Here is a 22,980-nt window from a genome sequence, read left to right on the forward strand (position 1 = left end):
AAAGGTTTAGGATAGAATTGGAACCGGATCTAAAGTTTGAGACTTTTTTATGAGATAAAAGGTAGAATTGAGACAAGAGTTAAAGTTGAAATTTTTTTTAGGGTGTTTGGCCATTCTTTGAGGGCGAAAATTGCAAAGTAGGGCTCATTGTACTTAATTTATATTCATAGCTTTTTTTTTTTGAATATGTTCACTAAAAGTTTTAAAACTTATCATGAAAGTGCAATAGTAATTTTGCAAAAAGTGTAATCAAATCATAAAACTTGTCAAATTTATATAATCGAGTCCTTTAGTTAAGTCCGTCCAACTTGACAAGTGAAAATTACTAATGTGGTTCAAACAACATCTTTTTAGTCCAAATTTAATTTTTAATATACTTTTCATTTAAATTTAATAAAAAATAAGGTAAAATTAAATCATGAAAAAGGGAAGCAGCGGTGGCAAGGGAGCAGATTCAACCTATTGTTGTTGCTTTTTATTTTATTTTAGTTTTTTTAAAATTAAATGTAAATGAAATATATTACAAATTAGATTTGGATCAAAATAACGTTATTTTAAGCACGTCATCGCCATGTAAAAGAAAGGAAATATTAAGAAAAGCTAACCTAAGCATTTTTCGTTAGCTAGGTTAGATAGATTTAATTTAAGAATTCAAATGCATTATTTTGATAAATTTTAAAACTTAATTGTAACTTTTATAAATTTTAAAATTCAATTGCCACTTTCATCAGAGGTGGCACGCTTTCAGAATTGTTTTTTATTTTTTTGGACAAGCTCATCCTACTTTATTCAAGTATAAAAGCTATTGAAGCTCCCATGCCTTCCATCGCTTCGCTTCGCTGATGATCCAAGCATGCAAGCAGAAAGCAACCGAAATGCGTCTCCGGGAGTTGACGAAACCAGCTCCAAATCCAACGGCCAGACATATCCGCATGTCGTCGCCGCTGCCGCTAATTCTTTCGGGGATGGTCTGTTGAGCGACTCGGACAAGTTCTACGCGAAACTCGCCCAGTTCTTCGAGTCGACTGGGCTGAGCCTCATGTGAGTTCGAGTCTCGTTCTCTCTTCTTGTTCTTCTGACGCCCATTTGCTCGGTAACGTGCGGCGAAGGAAAAAGTTCTTCTCTTTATATGCGTTCCATGAAAGTTTTGGTTTTGGGTGCACATTGAAAGAAGAGAAGAGAAAGGAGTTTGTGCTCTGGGTACTGTTTGTTTGTTTCTTTGCCAAGAAAATGCGAGAAAATTGGCGTAGAAAATCTCTGTGTCGAACGATCGCAGTGAACCGAATCATCTAAAGATGAAAAGGTCTAACCTTTTTCCCCCATTTTCTGTTTCTTGAAAATGGCGGGCGTAAAGTTCCTCCTTTTCCTTTTTCCCTTTCGAGTTTCTGAAGAAGTTTTAGCATAACATAAAGCATGGCAGTGACAATTTAGTTCTAACACTTTGAAACGGTAGCTTAAATGCCAGGGAGACAACCTTGGACTTGTTTCAGCTGCACAAGGAAGTTGCAAGAAGAGGAGGATTTCGCCAGGTGAACTTTTTTCTTCCAATTTTGTCTGATTTACAGGCGTTTTCTTTAGTGTCAATCTTTATTTGTTCAGCCCCATGATTTTCGACATCTTGGGATCATTAACTCTCAAGGGGCTTTTTGAGTGTTCTCTCCCATTTCCATCATTGATTTGACGTATCTGCCGTGTTTAAAATCACTTCGTCTCGTGGAAGAAGTAAAGTTGCTATGTCTGTGCAATATGCTTAAAATTTGGACTAGAAGGTCGTAAACAAAAGTAATGCGCTTTATCTTTTATGTGTCCCGTGCTAGCCGCGCGATCTCGTCCAAACAATCCGATGAAACACACTGAAGAACATAGTACATTGTGCTTATTTACGAGTATTATCTGCAAAGGCGCACTCACATAGTCACAGTTGTTTTGCTGCTGCATGTACCAGTGAAGTCTTGATACCCCCTGTTTCTAGTGCTATGAAGACCGTCCCTGGATGCAAACTAGAAATTGCTTTTCAACATTTAAATTATTGCAAGGCTTACTCTTCGTTGTTCTTCACAGATTAACAAAAGGGGGAAATGGGAGGAGATTGTCTTAGCCCTTAAGTTGGAAAGCACGGCTCCCACGATAGCTACTCAAGTTCAAAGGCTTTATGCACATCTTCTTTATAACTTCGAGCAGTCCATTTCTAGGACTAGGAGTGCTCCCAAACCGCCTGCAGTCTCATACTCATTCTCAGGTATCAGTTATATTTCATGGATGTAACTGGCTCGTGGGGCATTACATATAACATGGATGTAGTTGACTCGCGTGGCATTTGAAATGTAAGAAGCTATGACTGAAAAGCTTCCCTTTGTCTATATGGAATATTAATTTGAGTTCATGTGGTGTGTAGTGTTGTCTGATGACTTTGCAGGCCTTAATTCTTCGAACAGCAAGAGCCCTGCCCTCAAGCGGAACAATAAGAACAGTTCTCCTGTGCTGATTGATATAGAGGATTATCCTGAGGAGAAGAAGTTGCGCAAAGAGGCTATCAAATTGCCAACAGGTGGGTCAATCTTTTTAGTGCACAAGATTCTCTCTTACATGTTGTTGGTTGTTAATCATTTAAATTGAAAGTAGTTATCCTATTACAACCTATTCTTTTTTGATGCGTTATATAACGGAAGATCAATTCATCTTCATGCTTTTCCCGGAGGTCTGGAGAAAGTTGCAATCCACATCTCAGGTTTAGGCGCTGATGAGCACATTGAAGGTCACCAACTTCCTTGACCTTCCGGCACTGGGCAGGCGTCAGCCCCTATCTGTGTGTCAGGCCATCTAAGTTTAACAATAGGAAAGCGATCATTTCCTTGGTCTAGTCATTAGAGGAGAGGTGTATGCTTGATCTATGAGGGTGGTCCACGTTCGTGACTTCTTCAACTTCCTCTTTTGGAAGAAGCAACTGTTTAGCAGTCATGTAGATGATTTATGAGGTCTGTTATAGTGTTTGAACTAATCACTCTCAGGTTGTTCTTCTTTCGCTCAAGATTTGATTGTCTTCCTTTGTTATTATGTTGGGTTTAAGTTTGTGGAGCTATGGCTTTATTGGACATGACTGATATTCTGTATGCTTTGACATGTAACTATTTGATTAACTTTCTTGTTAGTTGACTTTATCTTTCAATAGTAATTTCAATATCCGACTGAACTCCTAGGTGAATTTGTAGAATTTTGAATTTACATCACCTATGATAATGGTAAAACATGAAGCACGTTGAGAATATGCACGTTATTATCTCTACTCTCTGATGAATTTCAGCACATTTTTTATGTAAAATTGTCCGGATGTTCTGATCTGCATGATTGTGCTTGTCTCATCACAAAAGAAGAAAAACCAGCTCAGGAGATGGCAGCGAAGCTTAAGGAGAGCATGAAAATCCCAAAAGCTCCGCTTGCGACACGGAGTGCATATCAGCTCTTCCTCAGCAAGGAATGTGCTCGGCTAAGAACCCTTCGAGGAGAGAGTCAGGAGGGCCAAGATACTCTGAGGGTGGCCATTGATGTGTGGAGACAACTTACTGAAAAAGAGAAGGAGGTACAAACTTGTGATCTTGCTATATTATTAGCTGCACGTCCGCAGCACGACACCAATTTCGATATTGCTGTCCAATGTTAAGGTTTTTCCTTGTTTAAGAATCCAAGAGGATATGATTCAGCAGGTTTTCTTATGGAGGTTGCGTTTATTCTAAAACACTAGGCAATGTTTGTTTGGATAATGCATTTGCAGCCATATATCGAGGAAAGTAGAAAGGATAGGGAAAGATACGAGCAAGAAATGGCTGCTTTCGCCAAGAATGGGAAAATGCAATATAAGTTTACGAAGAAAAAGAAAGCCAGTTTCCAGAAAACCCAAGATGAGAATGGCATTCAGAAGAAGCACCTCGACAATGTCTACAAAGTCGTCAATCTGACTCCGTTAGAAGATCCCCTAGTTCCGCGTGCAGATCAATCCATCGTTGATATAGCCATGGAGACGACAGAGAATGCACCGACAGACCAGCTGCTCCACTTCAACTGGGACGAGTTTTGTGGTTCACTTGATGTAGCGGAGTAGTTGATCAAAGAAGCAGCGATCTTTTGGTGGAGTTTGATTTTGGACTGGGACCGAGGATAACCTTGTTAGTTCGGCTGCAAAGTTGACACTCTCTTTTTGCCGAGGTCTAGGAGTGTCTGTTTAGTTGATGATGGAGATGCAACTCTCCTGTCCACTTCTTGAGTTGCTCTGTTTCTGTCTTGTTCATATGATGCAAAGGACCATGTCAGATAGCTCTATACAGCTTTGGACATATTGAGCCATCAGTTTCAGTTATCAGATGAGCATGGGACAATGTCATTTTGCTTGCATCAATAGGTTAGTCCCTGATTAACATGATATCTGCTTCCAAAGTGATTGAGAAAATGTAAAACTTGAATAGAATCTTCATGACTAGCTGTTCTTAGGTTGTTTAGTGTTGGGCAGAATTCGAAACGCGCAGTCTTGAGTGGTTTTGTATCTCCCGGCACTGTATAAGGGAAGTAGACAACATAATAGAAGTCTAGGGATATTTTTATATCAGCTTTGTTGAGTTGTAATTCATTAACAACTTAAAAATGCCATGTAGAATTAATTAACAGTGATTATGGACAGAAGACTAATAATGACAGAATTGAGAAAAAAGTAAAAATTGATTTTTTTAATAAGACCAAAAGAAGTTTTGGATACAATTAAGACAGATGCTAAAGTTTGGTGTTTTTTACGAGACAAAAAAAAATTGGATATAATTAGCACGTATGCTAGTTGGGCTTTTTTTTTTTTTAGTATTGGACCCTAATTAACATGATATCTGCTTTCAAAGTGATTGAGAAAATGTAAAACTTGTTTGTCTTTTGATCTCTTCTTGTCGCCGCCCCCCCCCCCCAAAAAAAAAAAAACCCAATTCAAAAGGGAAAAACTGTTGTGGGAAAAAAAAGAGGCAAAAAATTGCAAGCCTCCAAAATGTCAAAGACTTTTTGAATTTTGTGGCCAAAATTTTGAATTTCTTTGGATGCTGTCCAAAGGACAAATTTTGAATTACATACAAGACATTTCCTAAGTTTGTTTTTTTCTGTCTTATGCAAGACATATACTACTGTTTTGGCATGGCTGTCGTTTTGAAAAGCCAAAAAAGTAGATCCCTCCATTTGCGCGGCTAACCATACCCCATCAATCAATCCTCCCCTAATCAAATATCTCCCACTATAAAAATCCTAACTTTTAGCCTTTGAGGACATGCTAGAACAACCCTTTAGAGAGAGAGAGAGAGAGACTCCGTAATAAAGAGGGTGACCCCCCAAAAGGAGGGTATACAAAGATGCGCTTTGCATTTTAAAAAAGAGAAGGAATCAAGCTTCTCGCACTTCTCTAGAGAGAGACAAGAGAGAGATTGGGATCGGAGATGTCGGGGAGGTGGTCGGTGACGTCGTTGCGGTGGCTGGACTTCTCGTTCCCGCTCCGATCCTCCATCTTCCGGTGGCCCCAGCTCGTGTCCTCCTGCTTCACAGCCACCCGGCGGGTCGGCAGCGGCGGAGACCGTTGGGGCTTCCTCCGGTGGCCGGAGCTGGGGCTGGGCTTCTCGATCCTGGACGACGTCGTGTGGAGCCTCGTGACGGCGTTCGAGTCCGTGGCCCTCGTCTCCATGCTCTGCTTCTTCTTCCTCTTCTGCGGATGCACCATCTAACTCGCCCGCGGGGTGCGGAGGAGATGGCGAGGCGGTCGGGTCCCGGGACATGTGAGGTTCGGTAGGGGATCGGTGGATGAGCTGGAGCACGTGGGGGCACGTGCGGTCTTTTTCCATTACCTTCTTTTTGGAATGAATTTTACTTTTACCTTCTCTGTTAAAAGTTTTGGTTGAGGTATCTGCTTTTCAATTTTCATCCCTTCTTCTTCTTCTTGTAATATTCTCGGGTTCTCGTGAGAAAATCTAAATCTTGGCTTTGAGTATAAACTCTTTTTTTTTATTATTATTATTGTTAATTCGTGAGGGAAAAAAGTTCAAACTTGGGATCTTTAGATGAAAAAAAAAAAAAAAACATGAGGGAGAACACGACATAAACAGATTAGTATTACGAAATGAAATTAAATTTGGAGTAACAGAGCAACAAATTTGGCCGTTGACTGGTCTTCCTCAACGGCATCAGATCATTAATTAGCATAACAAACACATGAAAATCACGATTAGCTTCTTATCATACCTTTGAACGACGCGATAGCTGAAATAACGTGTGATGACATGACAAGTGTGTCACAATTCCAAATCCGACATTCCCCGAGAAGAGAGGGCTTTAAGGTTGCGACGATTGCAAGACATGGAATTTGTCTAATTTGGGCAGTAATAGGAACTTGTATTTTTCTTTAGGGTACCGTCCGACATCGACCATCCATTCATCCATCAATCGATGACGCATTTAAAAATCGAACGGACGACTTTTTTTTTTTTTTTGGGGGAAATTCTCTCGTGATTTTTCTCATATTAAAAACGATTTTTTCGTGTCGTGAAATGGGTTTTTCATAGCAATTGCGATTTAATCACATTTTAGGTTGTTTCTAGCTCACCTTTTCAGATGTAGAGTGTGAGCTTGAACTGTAACCCAACTTAGGCCACCACGTTCCGAGACATGAAAAGGAAATGTCATTAGTTGGGGCTGTTTTTCGTGTTTCGTGTGTTTTATCTTGTCATTTTCAACTTGGAAGAGCCGATGACATAGAATATTGAATTAATGTAGAGAAATATCAGCTCATCTCAAAAGGGAATAGAAGGGCGACCGTGTTTGCATTAGTAAAGTGCGTATTTGTGTAATCACCTCTAAAACCTAGTTTTCCTTACGAATTTCGTGCATAAATAATGTCCACATCAGCGCAAATGGCGCCACCTAAGAAAACCAGTGTTCACGTCGGCGATTTCCAGTTAAAATTTGCTGGATGAATTGAATTAGTATCAATGCAAAAAGACTTAGGATTAAATTGGTTCAATGAGAATGTTTAGGAGTTTTTTGGTACTTTTTCGATAAATCCTTAGTAATCAAACTTTTTGGTAACGTGAACAAATTTTATATTTATAAAACGACTATTGAAATCTCTTTGAAAATTGACCGACATATCTTCGGGGTTGAGTAAGTCGTCTTAAGAGAAAAGTCAAAAAACCCAAATCAAATTTAATCGTGCATATTAAGTCATTCTTGCTCAATCATATATGAATAACTTGAAGGCCGCGAGATTATGATGCTTGTACATTAATATTTGGAGAAATTGACAAAATAGTAGTTTGTATCCTGCTCATCTACAATTGGTCCTTTACCAAAAAAAAAAAAACATCTACCATTGGTCCATGGAATTTGAGTTAATATGCATAATTGTCTATGAACTTTTTATATGTGCAATGTGATCACTGAATTTTGACTCAATTTGTAATATTATCCCTAAAATTTTAATTTTATTTAATGTGGTCCCTCAATTGTTGATACATATTCAATATAATCCGTAAACGTTCAAAAATTTAGGATTTACGTTGAATATTGAATAAAATATTTAGAGATAATATTGCATAGCGGATCAAATTCAAAGAATATATTTAATAAATTAAAAGTTCACGGACGACATCACATGTTGGATCAAAATTTAGAGATTATTCGTGCTGTTTTCCCTAAACTATTCTGAAGAGTTTCCGCCCGGGATGAACCCGTTTCACTTCAATTGGCCCCCAAAAAGATCCGACATTTGGGCTTCGGACAACGATCGATCATCGACCCAGAAACCCGAAAGCTAGGAAAACAGGCGCTCGTCGCAGATTGCCGGATTTTTCCCTTGCATTCGAACATGGCGATGGCCTTGAGGAGGGTTTATGCATTGCGCAGTGGTTCGCCGATTGCGCAGTCCAATTCATTAGTTCCTGTGCTTTCCAGATTCTTCTCCAGATCGCCTCCATACGCCGGTAGGTCCCTGTTTCTTCGCGGGTTCGACTCTTCTTCCCGTGTTCTTTCCCATGAAGTTCTTCGCAAAAAAGCTTTTTCCTTTTGGGAGCTGGGGATGTCCGGGCGAAATATCTGAGTGAGCTAAAGATGTGTGTTTTTGGACGGGTTTTCCGTTATATTTGTTAAGAGATCAGTAACTTATGATGGGTTTTCCGCGAGAGCTTAACCAGTGAAGAGAGCAATTTCTTTTTGCTGGTGTGGATGGGCAGCTGCGCTAGGCCATTTAATTGTTTTCGTGCCGGTTTGGTAGTGATTTGATTCTGATGCACTTAGTTTTTAGTCTTCGAGACAAGAGAGGCTATATAGCGTTGATGTGGTGTGGTTATGTCTGTAGCTTTTAGCTATGGGTTTGAGGAAGGTCTTCGCTTTATGCTTGATTCAGTAACAAGCTATAGCTTTAAAGAATCTCGTTATGATGTTGTCGAAGCAAAAGTTCGGAAAGCGCCAATTTAACATCTAAGGACATGTTTTTATCCGCATTCTTTGTGTAGTCAAGGTGGGGATACCGGAGTTTTTGCAAGGGATCCGGGGGGGGGTCGAAGCCCATGCCGCCAAGCTTGAGTCGGAGATTGGTGACTTCCACAAGTTACTCGTTTCCCGCACGCTCAAGCTCAAGAAGTTCGGCATTCCTTGCAAACATGTAAGCCAAACCCTTGGATACGTAAAGTGCAGACATGGAAATTCTAAATTTTTCCCCAAGCCATAGGTTTGGGTCATTGTGCTAGTGGATGATGATCTTGCTGGCATGTATATTTGCATTAGATATTTTGGAGAAAGTCATCGAGTAGCGAAAGTGTTGAGTGAGGACTCGTCGGTTTGCTCGTTCATTCTGATGTATTTCCTTGTGGTTCTGGATCTGGATAAGGATAACGTTGGCAGAGCAATCGTCTTTTGTTGCGCTCCTCTGTGATGCTTCTTCACTTGGCACTTCATGTTCTTACTCTTACTGTAGTTGAATCAATGTCGAGAAGCGCCAGCTCCTTGTGTGGGATCTAGACATTTAACCAGTCTTCAAGCAAATAACGATATGATTTACAGGAGAGTACACTAAGTTGCCGTTCGTTTATGCAGAGGAAGTTGATATTGAAGTACGCCCACAAATATAGGGTTGGGTTGTGGAGTCCTCAAGCCAAGCTTGTCAAAGCTTGAGGACAGCGTTCCTGGTGAAAGCAAGCAAATCATATCTTCGCTTTAGTATGCATCTGCAGAATTCCTTCCGTGCCTGCACTTATCGCAGAAGCAAATTAAATTGCCATAGACAGGTTTTACTTGTGTTGAGATCAATTTCATGCCCTTGTATTGCCTTTTGCTGGGAAAAGACCATTTTGAACTCTCTTGCGCACGCTGTGTTAATGGACAGAATTGGCTAGTGCAAGCATCCACATTTCGGACGTTTTTTTTTGCCCCGGAACGGACTTGAATCTTTTTAAGGAAATTCTTTCCCGCAGGAAATTGTCTTCTTTCTGCATGTCGTGTTCTGTTATGTCGCATGAAACAGTAGCCAAGATATAAATGATGCATTATAAGATTTCAGTTTATTATCACTGCATGAACAAAACATCACTTCTAAATTATAGCTCAAACTCCATACAAACTCCATAGACTCTGTTCTTACCATAAGGCAATCTTGCCCACGATCTTATAACTTAGCTTCCTAGAGAAGTGCAGTGCCGAGCTTGTATTGATGCATAAGCTTGTATGAAGCATGTCCATCAATACAAGCATACTCCACTTGGTTCATAGTGAGCACCCTCGCCTGCCAGTCGCTCAAGATAACATGCTTGGGCTTGTCCATGGCAAGACCCACCACCTCAAGCGCTAGATCCTTCAAGCCCGGCTTACGAAACCTCCCCTGGCCAATGCATTTTCGCCTGCTCGCGGACATCCATGTGCACTGCGCACTCCGGGCCGTACTCAACTATGAGCTTGTCCGCGTCGCCATCGACCTCCACTCCGACGAAAGTGAAGCTTGGGTTTCTGAGAAAGTCCTTAAAGCGATTCAGGAACGAAGTCCATGTAGAATAGTTGAACGATCAGACATCTCTTGTCGATGCAGAGCTGCAGGGTGGCGGTCTTGTTGCTCATCCACCGGTCCACATGAGGCCTCCACTCTATGTCCAACCCACGACGGTCGGGCGCTCGGTGCGGCGTGAGAGAATTTCTTGTACCCATTGGTCGACCACAGCACCTTTGTCGGTCACTGTCGTTTCCATGGTTCTACCATCATTGGTGACATAGTACTTGGAGGTCGCGGGATCGAAGGCAGTGTGGGGTCTCGCACGAGCTGTACGCATCCTTCTCTTCTTCTCAAGTCCGCCGTCTTGCAGATACAGTGTGTTCGACTTGGAATGCTACTTGTGGTGAAATCTTGGGACTCTTGGTACGCCATTGTGGAAGAAACCCAAGAAGGGCTTTTGGATTTTCGATTCATTCGCATTGAATCTTGGGGGAGAAGCGGGATCGGTGGTTGTGAAATCTGTCTCTTCGATTTTGCAACTGGGTCTCTCTTCATGTTATCATGTGATTGACTATGTTTGATACCTGAGCTTATCTTTAATCCTAGGACTTTAATCCTAGGAAATTGCAATTTCTAGTGTTTTCATCATCAGCCCTACTTATTCTCCCACCATTACCTTCAACGGAAAAAGGTCGATATCAGGATCAACGTCATGAGCATACAAGGATAAAGAGTTAATGGTTCCTTGAAGCTTAATATGCCCAAATAGAGGGGCTTCTTCTTCCTCGCCCGTTGCAACAGTAGATCGGGGAGAATTACAAAACAAATAAAAAATTCTGAAGCTACTGTAGTTGTGTTAATTCAATCCTAATTCTTTTTTTTTTTTAGTCAATCGAATCCTATACTTTATGCGTTAGTGTTAATTTCCATTCGATCAATTTTGGCCGAAAATCACCGATATGGTGCGGCTGGTGTTGACATTATTTATCTATTTTATTTTATTTTATTTCTCTTTTTTATCAATCCTAATTTCTTTTTTTTTGGTCAATTGAATCCTATACCTTATGCGTTAGTGTTAATTTCCATTCAGTTAATTTTGGCCTAAAATTACCGACATGGTCCGATCGGTGTTGATATTATTTATCTATTTTATTTATTATTTATTATTTTCTTTTCTTTCTCTTTCTTTTGTTTTTCTTTCCTTATTGTTCTAGGCGATCACCGAGGTCCGGTGATCGCTGGCCATGGCGTTGCCATTGGCGATTTCATCCCTTACCCCTTCGAATCTCTTATCTTGTTCCCAAGCTAGCCACCACGCGCGCTCTCTCTCTCCCTCGATCGATTGATCGCTTTCTGTAACGTCTAGGTTTGAGTCTGAGAAGGAATCACCAATGGCGATGCCATGGCTAGAAAGGATCGAGCCAAGGCTCGGCCACGCCCAGCGGCATCGATGCCGGTGGCCCGCCAACCCTCTCCTCCAGCCACCAGCGACCTATTTGTTGGAGGAAGAAGAGAACCCCCCCCTCCCCCCAAAAAAAAGGGGGGAAGAAACAAGAAAGAAAAGAGAAAAAAAAAACAAATAAATTAAAAATTATTATAATATTATTAAAAATCGTCTCAGCAGTGTTGACATGTTAAAGTTAGTCGGGTGGACTGAATCGACACAAATATAAAAGGTTACGACCGATATGGCCAAAAAAAAAGTTTACTATTGAATTGTCATAAATATAAAAGATTTAGAATTAAATTGGCAAAATTAAAAAGGTTTAGAACTTAATTAATACAAGCACAATAAATTTAATATTTTTATTTTTGACAATTTTTTCGATTGCTAATGCATCTCGGCTAGGGAAGAATGAAACCCCACCACGTGGAGAATTATAAGTGAGGAGGCCAAACAAAACTTTTTTTTCAAATCGGTCGGACTGACAGCGGGAGATGGGGACGGATGAGGAACAGAAACGTGTGCGAATGTAGGAGGCCACGAACGTCGTCGGCGTTTACAGTTCTTTTGTCCTAACCCTCTCCCCCCAAACACCGACGACCTAAAATGTGGGGTCATCGCTTCTCTTTCACAGTTGGAAACTTGGAGATATATTTGCTCTTTTCTTCTTTAGATTGGCTGTAATTATTAAGGATTTTTTATGGACGAATGTCTGACTTGATCCTCAAATCTGCGAGAAAATTGTCTAAAAAGTCCTAAATTTATTATACGGAAGTCGATTCAGTCCTAAATATTTTAAATTTTATCGGTATAGTCATGAACCTTTCGATTGTATCAATTCGGTTCTGATCGTTTTGAAATTTTGCCAACTCGGTCCTAAACATTTTGATTGTATCAATTTAGTCATAAATCTATTATTTTGGTAATTGGTAGAAATGACTATATTGACAAGTCGTCAAAAGGTTTAGCATAAAAATTGAAAAATCGTGAAAAAGTTTAGGAGTAAGTTGGCAAATCGTCAAAAGGTGTAAGGCTAAATTAACACAATTAAATAACGGATATGTTCGTTGGAAGTCCTAAAACTTACCATGAAAGTACAATTGTGTTCTAAAACTTGCAAAAGATGTAATCGTCTTAAAACTTGTCAAATTAATGTAATCGTATATTTATGTTAACTCCATCAAACTTTGTTAATGGAAAATGCTAACGTGCTTAAAACGGCGCGGTTTGATCAAAATCTAATTCTAATATATATTTTTATTTAAATTTAATAAAAAATAAGCTATTTTTAAATAAAAAAAAAGTAGCATCGCGGCAACGATCGGCGGCGGTGAGGGGCGCTTGATTCTAGCTCTTGTTGCTTTTTTTAAGCTTATTTTTTTAATTAAATTTAAGTGAGAATATGTTAAAAATCAGATTTAGGCCAAAACGACAACGTTTTGGTCACGTTATTGTTGCGTAGGAGAGAGACAATATTTAGAAAAAGTCAGGTCAAGTTTTTTCGTTAGCCAAGTTTTGTTGTTTTGGCTAGACCTAACACCTAGAGGGGGTGAATATGCGTTTATAAATAAACTCTGATAAATAATGCGAAAATAAAATATTCAAGTTTAATAGGAGCAAAAGGTAATTAGTAGGATTATGAAACGCTTCTACTAACAAACGATAGAGGCAGATAAAAAGTAGAAAATAATGTGCAAGAGGTTATAGTGGTTCGGATTTTGGCAAGCTTACGTTCACTCTCTTACACTAATAGTCTCATGACCGGATTCTATCGAGTAATCAAATAAGATATTACAGAAAGATGTGATTGCTTGACCACAAGCACTTCCAACAAAAGCGAGCTTTGTCTCTACCAGCGCTATCACTCTACACAATTTACTTTGTATTACACCTCTCACATTATCTCACTTTAATCACGAGCAGATAATTGAAATAGATGAAGCTCTATTGAGATATGGATATTGATCTCTTGATTTCTCCCATTTTTCTTCGAACCTGGTGCTTTTTATATACTCCTCGTCTTCCAAACTTCTTGCTGGACAGAACCACTCTGATAATCAATCTCCAAAATTAGCCGTTAGTTGATTGTTGAATAAAGGTCACGAGCCGTTGAGGTGAGAGTAATTAGAGAATTGAGAGCGAGCAAATTCTTAACGCCATAAATCAATCTTCTGACAAAGCAAATTATCTACGGGGTGATTGCCAATCAATCAAGATTCCTCGTATGGAAAGTCATAAGAATATCTTTGTGATTGATGGTCAATCAATTTAACTTAGAAACGCAATCCTAACCAGAAAATTGACCGTTAGTGAGGGAAATTTAATCTACTAAACAATCAAGAATAAGATTGAATAAACGATGAGGATTAATATGAAGATCGAAATATATCTCCCATAGAATATCGTATGAGTCTGCCTTTGCCACGAATCCTGCTTCTATCAGAATAAAATCATTAAGTATATTAAGTATAAAAGGCATCGAGATATATTTGTGGTAAATTCTCAAAGCATAAATCAAAATCTTTTCAACAAAGTATGGTAGCTTTATTTCCTTCAAAATCAAATATAATTTCCCAACTAATTTGACGGAGTTAACGGAAGGACTCCATCCATTTAACAAGTTTTAGGACTTGATTGCACTTTTTGCAAGTTTAAGGACTTAAATGATAAGTTTTAGAACTTCCAGTGTACGTTGTTTAATTGAATTGACCGTTGTACAATAAGTTTAGGATTTTTTGGACAATTATCCCTCCAGTCTATTGGTATGGGCATGTGGTAGACTCTTATAATTTTTCTTTTTATTGTCCAAGAGAAGAAAACGCAACCTAGGTGTTATGCACAGATCTCGATTCAACTCAAGGAACCAACATAGCAAAATTGGCTCCATGAGTTCTCAATGTTGCTTAGGAGCTCGACACATCGACCTCTGATTTGAACTTCCAAAAACGGCCCCCTCCAAGGTACTTTCCAAGGTTTCAGCGCCCCCCAACGATCGTACCCCGCTTGCTAATGCACTCGGACCGTGCACACTCTTACGTTGCTCGACTATCGAACCTAACATATATAGTAAACCAAAACGTCGGTAGGACTTCATTTTCGAGAAAGAGCCAAAGATAGGACGTCATTTTGTGTCTCCATCATCAAGAATCATTATCACGGAGACATATCTAAGAATTCAAGGCTGAAAAAGATTCATCATCAGTTAGGTCCGCGGGCATTCAATGGTGGAATTCGACTTAGGTCACCGTCCACCATATTGTCCGGACTACATAATGACCAAATCATTTAATTTTTTCACGTGTAAAGACACGTCCCACGTACAGATGTAGGAATGCCAGAGGGGCAGTGCGTGGGAAAATAAAATTTCGGTATGCATCGTTGGAAATCCTAGGTAAGATAAAGTCAAAAAAAGAAAAGAAAATATCTATTTTCCGACCCCATTATTCTCAAGTCATAAGTGATCGGGACAACTCACCTGAGTAGAGGAAAAGATGGGACAAAATCTTCCGACAATATTGCAATCCTAGATTTAAAATGAGACAACTTTTTCCCATTGCAAGTGTAGTAGCTTGCCGTGATAAATAAGGGGGGAAATTCCAAAGAAAAAACCTGAACTGCTTTCAATTTTTTTAAAAAGGGGTATGAAATGAATCTTGTTTCAAGTAGGGATCTAAAGTGCCATTTTTATTTCAAAGAAGGGTCTGACTAACGACATTTTAGTCATTTTCTATTTTTTTTTCTTTTTTCCTTTGCTTCGATCGACAAGGGTCAAGGCAAGGCTGTCCTCAACGGCAGAGAGGGATGCCTTGTTGAGGCCTGCGAGGGTTGCAAGCGGCTGACGGGGGCAACAACCCTTGCAGGCCGAAACAAAGGGAAAAAAAAGAAATGGGAAAAAAATAAAAAAGGAAAAAAAGGAAAAAGAAATCAAAAAGGAAATGACGAATAAGGAGAACACTTTAGGTTCTTATTTGAAATAAGGTCCACCTTAGGCTCTTATTTGAGAAAATAAGAGCACTTCAAGTCCTTATTTGAAATTTTTCCTGAATAAAGTCATTTACATTTGTATCACTTAGTTTCGAGTAAATATAATGTCGTCACATTTTAAGAAAAAGATAAAAACGAATTGTTTTCTTTTCCTTGAGAATTTGCTGCTTTCGGGTAAATGTTATGCAGTCAACCATCCTAAGCCTCACTAAAAAATGCACGAACCTTACATTTTCTTGTGTTGTGATGTGCTTAACGTGCCATGTGAACAGAAAATTGATGCATCTACCTAATTAAATCATCTTCTAACCGCAACCCATGTGTGTATGGGCGACGGGGGCGGCCTATGGCCGTGCAAAACGTTACTGTTGATGGCTATATCTGCCGATCGAGCCACACTAGGAACACTAAAAAAGATTTGTTCTTGGGAGAGATGTGTGATAGATTTCTAAATAGTTAATCTAAATGAACAAACCCTATTCAGACGGGGCGACAAATCTTTGATTGCTTTATCGTTTTCCAAATCGATTGCAGCATTAATCATGCCGTTTGACTAGTAAATTGTAAATTAAGATGCACGCCCGTTGGTTAAAGAAAAAAAAGAAGGTTAAAAAGAAAAGATACGTGCTTTATTTACCAATTTTTTTTTAATATATAGATAGGGTTGTTTAGGCATTAGAAAAAAAAAATGAAAATCATGCATTGATAACTTTAAAAAGTTGGGAAACACCTTCTCTCTTCCTCACATCACATGCAAGTCACTTTGTGGGGTAGAGGAGCACATGGTAGTGTAGGGACATGGAGGCACATGTTATGACCACTGTGCTTGTTTGTAGGTATCACTCTTACAAAACAACAAAAGACAAAATTACCCCAAAAAAAACATATAATAATAATAATAATAATAATAATAATAATAAGGAAAAAGAAAAAAAAAGGAAAAAAGATAAAGGAAGTGGGGCCCAAATTGCTTGCCACATGACATGCCGCCTCTCCACTTTGTCACCCATCTCTCTCCCCCACCCAAGGTCAGATTTTGTCTACTCAATTTGCATTGTAGTGCTTCAACCTGGAGCAGCGACTGCACTTGTCTCAAACTCTCAAAACTCAATGTCTGAGAGGGTGTCTTGAGAAGAGCTCTCTGGTCCGAGAGGGCGACAAGCATTTTAGGGAAAAATTCAAAAAAGGGCCCGAAGTCCTCATATTTTCTCAAATAAGGGCTCCAAGTGAACATTGTTTCAAAAAGGGGCCCAAAGTCTTCATATTTTCTCAAATAAGGGCCCCAAGTGAATACTGTTTCAAATAAGAGTCTGAAATGACCATAAAATCTCAAAAAAGAGCCTGATTTAAGGATATTTTAGTCTTTTTACTTATTTAATTATTTCTTTTTTATTATAGTTTTTGTTATCTGTCCACAAAAAAAAAAAATGGAAGTGGACGTTCACAGGCGGGAGGGGCAGCCCTCCAGCCTATGCATACCTTTTTTTTTTTTAATCCAGAAAAAGAAAAAAATAATAAAAAAATTAAAATATGAAATAACGAAAATACCCTTCAGACCAGACCTTTTTTTGAAACATTATAACCACTTCGGGCCCTCAATTGAAACGTACTATATTATTTCGGGCCCTTATTTGAAACATAATTCATTTTGGGCCCTTATTTGAAAAACCAAGAGGACTTCAGGCCCTTTTTTGGATTTTTCCCAGCATTTTATGACTAACTTCCCCGGGAAAAAAAAAAAAAAACCCTTTTCGATGTGTATCAAGAACTCCGGATTAAGCACAACCCACGTGGCTTTGTTAACGAGTATTCCTATGGTACTTGTTAAATATACTAAACAAGGAAAATTCATGAATTTTCGAAATCCAATATTTCATGAAAGGTCGTGAAGTCTCACGACTCGATTGAGATTGGAACTCAACTCGTCGTGCTTTCCGATCTATCCCAGTCAAGGCCTTTGACGATGCTCTTCGACAACGAAGCTGACATTCTTGACCTTACGACACACGCATAATCTGGTCATGCTAATCACACATTTTCCTGACCAAACAAGATGAATCACGCATCTGCACGCAGCCGAAGGACATTGCCTACAATGAGAGACCAGACAAGACACACACCTTGGTCTGCGAACGCCCACTTCTCTTTGTCGGTCATTAACGCTAATCATCACATGCAAACCCCTCTTCAACAGAGTCAAAAAGTGTTAATCCGGGCACTGAATACTAATGCACCGAAATTCCAACATTTGAATCCACAAATCACTTTTGAGGAAAAAACACTAATCATGTGGGATACACCCTCTAGGCAAATGCTGTCCAAGCAAGTGAATCATCTAAATTGAGTGCCCCGCTTTGCTTTTTTAGTTCTAATTTTTCCTTAAATTGTGGGCCTAAAAGGTGTCGCCTTGACGGGTTTAATCTCACTATTTTTTTTTTACTCTCATTGCGATCGATCGTCGAGAAATATCGGGAATCAATTTTACGCCCTGTTATGACAATTTTTATACCAAGCCTAAAGAAATAAATAAATAAACAAACTTGGGCTCCAAATCATGAAGCTTTTAATTAAGCAAAACCATGACTGGCCAGTCTTGTCTAATTCGAAAAAGGGGAATCAAAATTAGGTGCCCACTAATTAAAGATGATTAAGGAAAGGATAAGAGAGCAATTAGAGGCGGTGGAGAGAGAGAGAAGAAAAGGTCATGTACATAATAATAGAATAGAATAACAACATGAAAATTTTAATTCTCTCGAAGAAACAAAAAAAAAAAATCGAAAAAAAAAAGAGAAAGAGAAACATTACAAACTAATGACCACCTCTTGCGACGGCGAGGGCCGCGGCTCCCGGCTCAGCCCGAGCCGGAGCGGGAGCCGAGGTGGTCGCTCGGCGTCTGCGACCCGGAGAGGAGATGGGTGAGGACGGTCATGGCCCGCACCTGCATCTCGAGGGCCGCAATGTAGTCGCTCGTCTCCTCCAGGAGGTTCGACACCGAGATCCCCCGGCAACCGGGGACCAGCCGGCCCAGCACCTTCACCCTCCTCTCCACCGCCGGCAACCTCCTCTTCCCACCCTCCAGCGCCCCCGCCGGTGGCGGCTTCTTCAGCCGGCCGCGCCCGGTCGGGGCCCTCGCCCTCCTGTGGTGCTTGCCGAGCCGGCTCATCCTCAGCCGGCTCGCCAGGATCGCCCGGCTCCACCGGGTCCTCCCCTTGGCCGCCGTCGCCAGGACTCGGTCCGCGATCCCGCGGACTTCCCCGGCCCCGGACGAAGGAGCCGCCGCCGCGGAGGAGGAGCTCCGGCGAGACCTCGACAGAGCCTGGACGAGCTTGGTGGAGTATTGCCGCTGCTGCGTGGGGGCCCTCCATTTGATCTCGCTCCTCGCGGCCTCCTTCCGGTTCCGATTCAGGTCCCCGGCGTCGTCGGCTTCGATTTTCCTTCGCTTCTTGCGGTGGGAATCAGCCGCTGTTTCGGAGCTGAAGGCGGGGCTCGAAGACGCCATGGACGTCCTCCGGATCATATAAAAAAGGCCAAAAAAAAGAAAGCTTCCTCCCCGCAAGGGATATCTCCGGCCGAAACGAATCGAGGGATTCGAAGCGCCTGCGGAAAAGAAACAGTGGGTGATCGAGAGAACTAGCGGGTCCACCGTCCTACCGATCAACCGAGAACGGGGATTCCGGCGATCGCGGCGGGGCGTGGAGAAGCGAAAGCCGGGGATTACGAAGGAACGAGCAGAGACCCAGAAGGGAGAAGCGCATGAAAGGAGAGAAACAGAGTATGAATAAGCAAGAGGAGAGTGAGTACCTGAAGAAGAAGAAGAAGAAGAAGAAGAAGAAGAAGGTGGTGGTGGTGGTTTTGTTCGTGTAGAGAGAGAAACAATCACGAGAAACCGCTCGGCTGGAGACGGATCACATTTTAACCGGGGGTGGGGGGAGGTTCTCTTCTTATTTATTCGGATTTTTTCAATTTTGAATTTTTTTTTTCAATTTTTTTTTTTTTAAATTTTAAATTATTAATTCTTTTTTTTTTGGGGGATATCTTCTCGTGGTTGCTTGCGTGTACATGCTGTGAAATTGCACTGCGGAGGGGGAGGAGGATGTATCCATCAATTTGGATTTTGTTTTTGGGAACTCAATTTTGATTTCTTTTCTTTTCTTTTTCCTCGCAACTTCGAATATTGTCCTTAGCATTTCCTTGCGACAATGACAAATGATGTTGGGCAATAATGTCATTAGATAAACATTTAACCTACTCTTTTTTTACAGGTATTCCTTCTCCTTCTTCTTCTTTTTGTTTTTTTTGTTTTTTTAGGCAACTTTCTTCTTCGATCGTATACGGCGGATTCCAATCTCTTTTCCTTTGAAACGACGGCATCAAGATGAATTTAGAGAATGCCATCTTAAAATATCGTTTTGAAAGACGCGGAAAGTAATCGTAAATTATTATGATGGCAGGAAGAGTGTTTTTTTTTCTTCCTTTTTTCGCGTGATTCGCTAATGCACTTGGAGGTTTTTGTTGTGAAAGTCTCGAACAACCCATGTGATTAAATCCCAACAAAACATGCAGTGAATTGTCAATGCAGATGCAGACAAAGATATGCCCATAAAACAATATAAGTACATAACTGATATCTTCATTCATAGTTGTATAGATCATTGTACGGCCTTTCTTAACTATATATGTATACTCATTATGGATGCTGCGTATTTAACTTTGGCTATGAAGAGACATAAGGATCTTTTTCATTTTTCTGCCACGTGCCAGAAAAAAAGTTGTGATAATTATGTGGTCAACCCCTTTGTAAAACATGTGGAAGTCTCTCATTGAGTTATAAGATTATGAATCACACTTATTGGTCTAACCCCCTTTTGCCTCCTATTGAATATGTTGTACATGTCAATCTTCAAAATGGAGATTCGAAAGGACATGAAATAACATAACCGATCTTCAGAAAGGATAAGGTTGTTCACCCCACTTCATCAATGTCCTTGTTGTGCAATTATATGGGGTTGCGTTCAACCGGAACATCACAAAGACAAGTAAGATCTAGGTAAAAGGAGGTTGCTGGCCAAAACCACACTTGTAAATCGCAACATTCATTATGTTCCCATGATGTTACGATCATCCGCAACGTGTTGCGCTGGACCGATAATCACGTGATCGATCCATAGGAAGCTAGAGCCGATGAACTTTAGGAGAATGATTTCACTGAGATCCGTTGCCGAGAGGCTTATCTAAGTGGCTAGGGTTGAACCGAAGATTTTCTTTTAATCTATTTTGCCGGCCAAATAAGGCGAGAAAAACATGGCGATCAGTAGTAGCGACACCTCTAGTACATCGTTCCAAATTTAACAATGAAACTGTTACTTTGCCGTGCTAATTTACTTATGGTATGTTACTCATGAGACTTTTTAAAAAAATAAAATAAAAAATTGTGTTCTCTTTGTTGACTCATCATAAATGTAACTCTCATCCTGGCACTTGGCAGGTGAAACATATGTCTTTGTACTCAACACAAACTTGGACCCTTCGACCAAAAAAAAAAGAAAGAAAAAAAGAAGAAGAAGAAAGAAAAAACCTTGGACCCACCTTTGTGAAACGTGTGAAATGTGTGAATTTGTGGTAAGTTGTACTTATTGGAAGGTTGAGAATGGTAGCTAGGCAAGTTACTTGACTTGGTCCCTTAATCATGGCTAAACCAAAAGGATTTAGAACTTAACAAGAAACCAGATCCTTTTGACACCCATGAAAGCACCCATGTGTTCACAATCATGGGGCAACATGGGTTCACTTGCTCTTATCGTGTCGTGCAAGATGGGGGTGGAATTTCTATATCTCATCTCTCTCTACCCCCTGAAAATATTTGTCCTTTCTTTTTTTATTGGGAGAATTTGGATTTTGATGATGTGGAAGAGGGTGATTGGATAAAAAAATGCTGTGGTGGCTTGCACTAATTGGGGCTGGGTGGTGTGTGGGGCTGCTTTGGTGCTTTGTACTTATGTGGGCAATGATTAGGGCAAAGAAACAAATGGAGAAACAGAGAACATAAAGAGAGGAGGAAGAAGATGAATGCATGTGGGTTGCTTTCAGGACACTTTCTATCAAACATCTTTGCCTCTATTTTGGCTTTTTATAAAGCATGTATTTTGGACTGTTCTGGCCCTTTTTCCCTTTTAATTCTTGATTCTTAATATATATATATATATATATATATATATATATATATATATATAGGTCTAAATTCTTGATTTATATTTCATTTGTTACTGGGTGTGGACAGGTTTCATCCACATTGCTCCTGCATAGAGTACAGGCTTCCTGGACCAAAAAAAAAAGAAAAGAGTACAGGCTTCCACCTTTTGCCTTTTCCTCTCCATTATTACTCCAATCTCTCTCTCTCTCAAATTGGTTTCCTTCCAAGAATGAGAATGTATTATCAATATAAGTGATTAAAAACCAAAAGAAGAACCTGAAAAATCAACAACCCTTTTGGCCTTCTCCTTGGAAAGTCACTTGCATCAATTAACATGGACAGTTCAATCAATGCATCCTTTCTCTGATGTTATTTGAGCCTAGGATGATTCTTTCGATGAAAAATGATTCTTTCATAGGTAGATTAATCATGTATAGGCCACAGTTTACCAACGTCATAAATATTTTTTTTTGGTCGAATACGGACGTCATAGTTAAAAAAAGAAAGATTTTTTTTTTCTCCTAAGGGGGAGTTGAAATGAGGTCATTATTCTAAGAGTAACTTCCATATGTTTGTATCTCCAATAATAGAGCCTTTAGTGACTTATGAGCCTCTAGGTTTAGGGTGCACCAAATTGGAGCCACAAAAGAGGTGCAATAATTAACCATTTTGCATATTCTTGGAGGGTGTGTATTATATAAATAAAGTAAATTAAGATTACTAGGGACACGTATGTAAGGTTGAAAAGAATAAGATGCGCACATGCATCAGACAAGGACATGCCAGAAGGCGTGTCCCCTTTGCTCGGGACAGGTTGAAATGTCTTTTTTGTTTTAGTCAGTTCCAATTTTTTTAAAAGGTTGATGATCAATTAATGCAATGTTAGTCGAGTATAGACGTGCAAAAAATCACGTATACTCTCTGTGAACAATGCCCTAATCTTCTGGAAACACCAGCACTGTAGGGGTTATTTTTTTGGAACCTTATGTCTCCTTTTTGTTTTTTTTTAAGCTTTAAAATGGAAAAGAAGAAGATATGTTCGCAGACATGCACTTACAATTATTTGTGTTTTCTTTTCCAGATTTAGTACCTTTGTTTCTATTGACTGTGGTACTATCCTGAATGGCGGAGTTAGTGAGGTTTTGAGACGATAGTCACATGATATTTGTGCGGTAATCAAAATTGGGCATGTTCAAATAGGGTTCTTGAGATGTGGATACATGAATGGAAAAATTATCCAAACGGTCATAAATTTTTTGTACGGTGATCAATTCAATCCTAAACCTTTCAATTGTGCTAATTTAGTTCTAGACCTTTTAACAATTTATCAGTTTAGTCTTAAATCTTTTGACATTTTGCCAATATAGTCTTTCCGGC

The 22,980-nt window shown here is 39.9% G+C and overlaps 3 protein-coding genes across 5 annotated transcripts; 2 read left to right on the forward strand and 1 right to left on the reverse strand.

The window, feature by feature from the left end:
* The first annotated feature begins 802 nt into the window (after nucleotides 1-802).
* Nucleotides 803-4,385, forward strand: LOC115752848 (high mobility group B protein 10-like). Of its 2 annotated transcripts, none has more exons than XM_030691232.2 (6): nucleotides 803-1,041; nucleotides 1,454-1,529; nucleotides 2,062-2,239; nucleotides 2,396-2,548; nucleotides 3,369-3,577; nucleotides 3,770-4,385. In XM_030691232.2, the coding sequence occupies exons 1-6, from the start codon at nucleotides 854-856 to the stop codon at nucleotides 4,094-4,096; spliced, it is 1,131 nt and encodes a 376-aa protein (XP_030547092.1). In that variant the 5' UTR covers nucleotides 803-853; the 3' UTR covers nucleotides 4,097-4,385. The 2 variants fall into 2 exon arrangements, with proteins under 2 accessions (XP_030547092.1, XP_048127753.1); XM_048271796.1 differs by having other exon boundaries at nucleotides 804-1,041; nucleotides 2,417-2,548.
* A 3,428-nt stretch (nucleotides 4,386-7,813) lies between these two features.
* On the forward strand, nucleotides 7,814-10,628 carry LOC115752769. Its single transcript, XM_030691118.2, has 3 exons — nucleotides 7,814-7,988; nucleotides 8,520-8,668; nucleotides 9,100-10,628. Exons 1-3 carry the CDS (start codon nucleotides 7,874-7,876, stop codon nucleotides 9,175-9,177), a joined length of 342 nt encoding a protein of 113 aa, XP_030546978.1. The 5' UTR covers nucleotides 7,814-7,873; the 3' UTR covers nucleotides 9,178-10,628.
* A 7,502-nt stretch (nucleotides 10,629-18,130) lies between these two features.
* On the reverse strand, nucleotides 18,131-19,307 carry LOC115752856 (transcription factor bHLH149). 2 transcript variants are annotated; one of them, XM_048272723.1, is made up of 2 exons: nucleotides 18,314-19,307; nucleotides 18,131-18,274 (listed from the first exon to the last, which is right to left on the reverse strand). In XM_048272723.1, the coding sequence occupies exons 1-2, from the start codon at nucleotides 18,928-18,930 to the stop codon at nucleotides 18,265-18,267; spliced, it is 627 nt and encodes a 208-aa protein (XP_048128680.1). In that variant the 5' UTR covers nucleotides 18,931-19,307; the 3' UTR covers nucleotides 18,131-18,264. The 2 variants fall into 2 exon arrangements, with proteins under 2 accessions (XP_048128680.1, XP_030547105.1); XM_030691245.2 differs by having other exon boundaries at nucleotides 18,131-19,307.
* Nucleotides 19,308-22,980: the final 3,673 nt, after the last annotated feature.

Source organism: Rhodamnia argentea, chromosome 1, assembly GCF_020921035.1.
Source record: "Rhodamnia argentea isolate NSW1041297 chromosome 1, ASM2092103v1, whole genome shotgun sequence".
Lineage (NCBI taxonomy): Eukaryota > Viridiplantae > Streptophyta > Magnoliopsida > Myrtales > Myrtaceae > Rhodamnia > Rhodamnia argentea.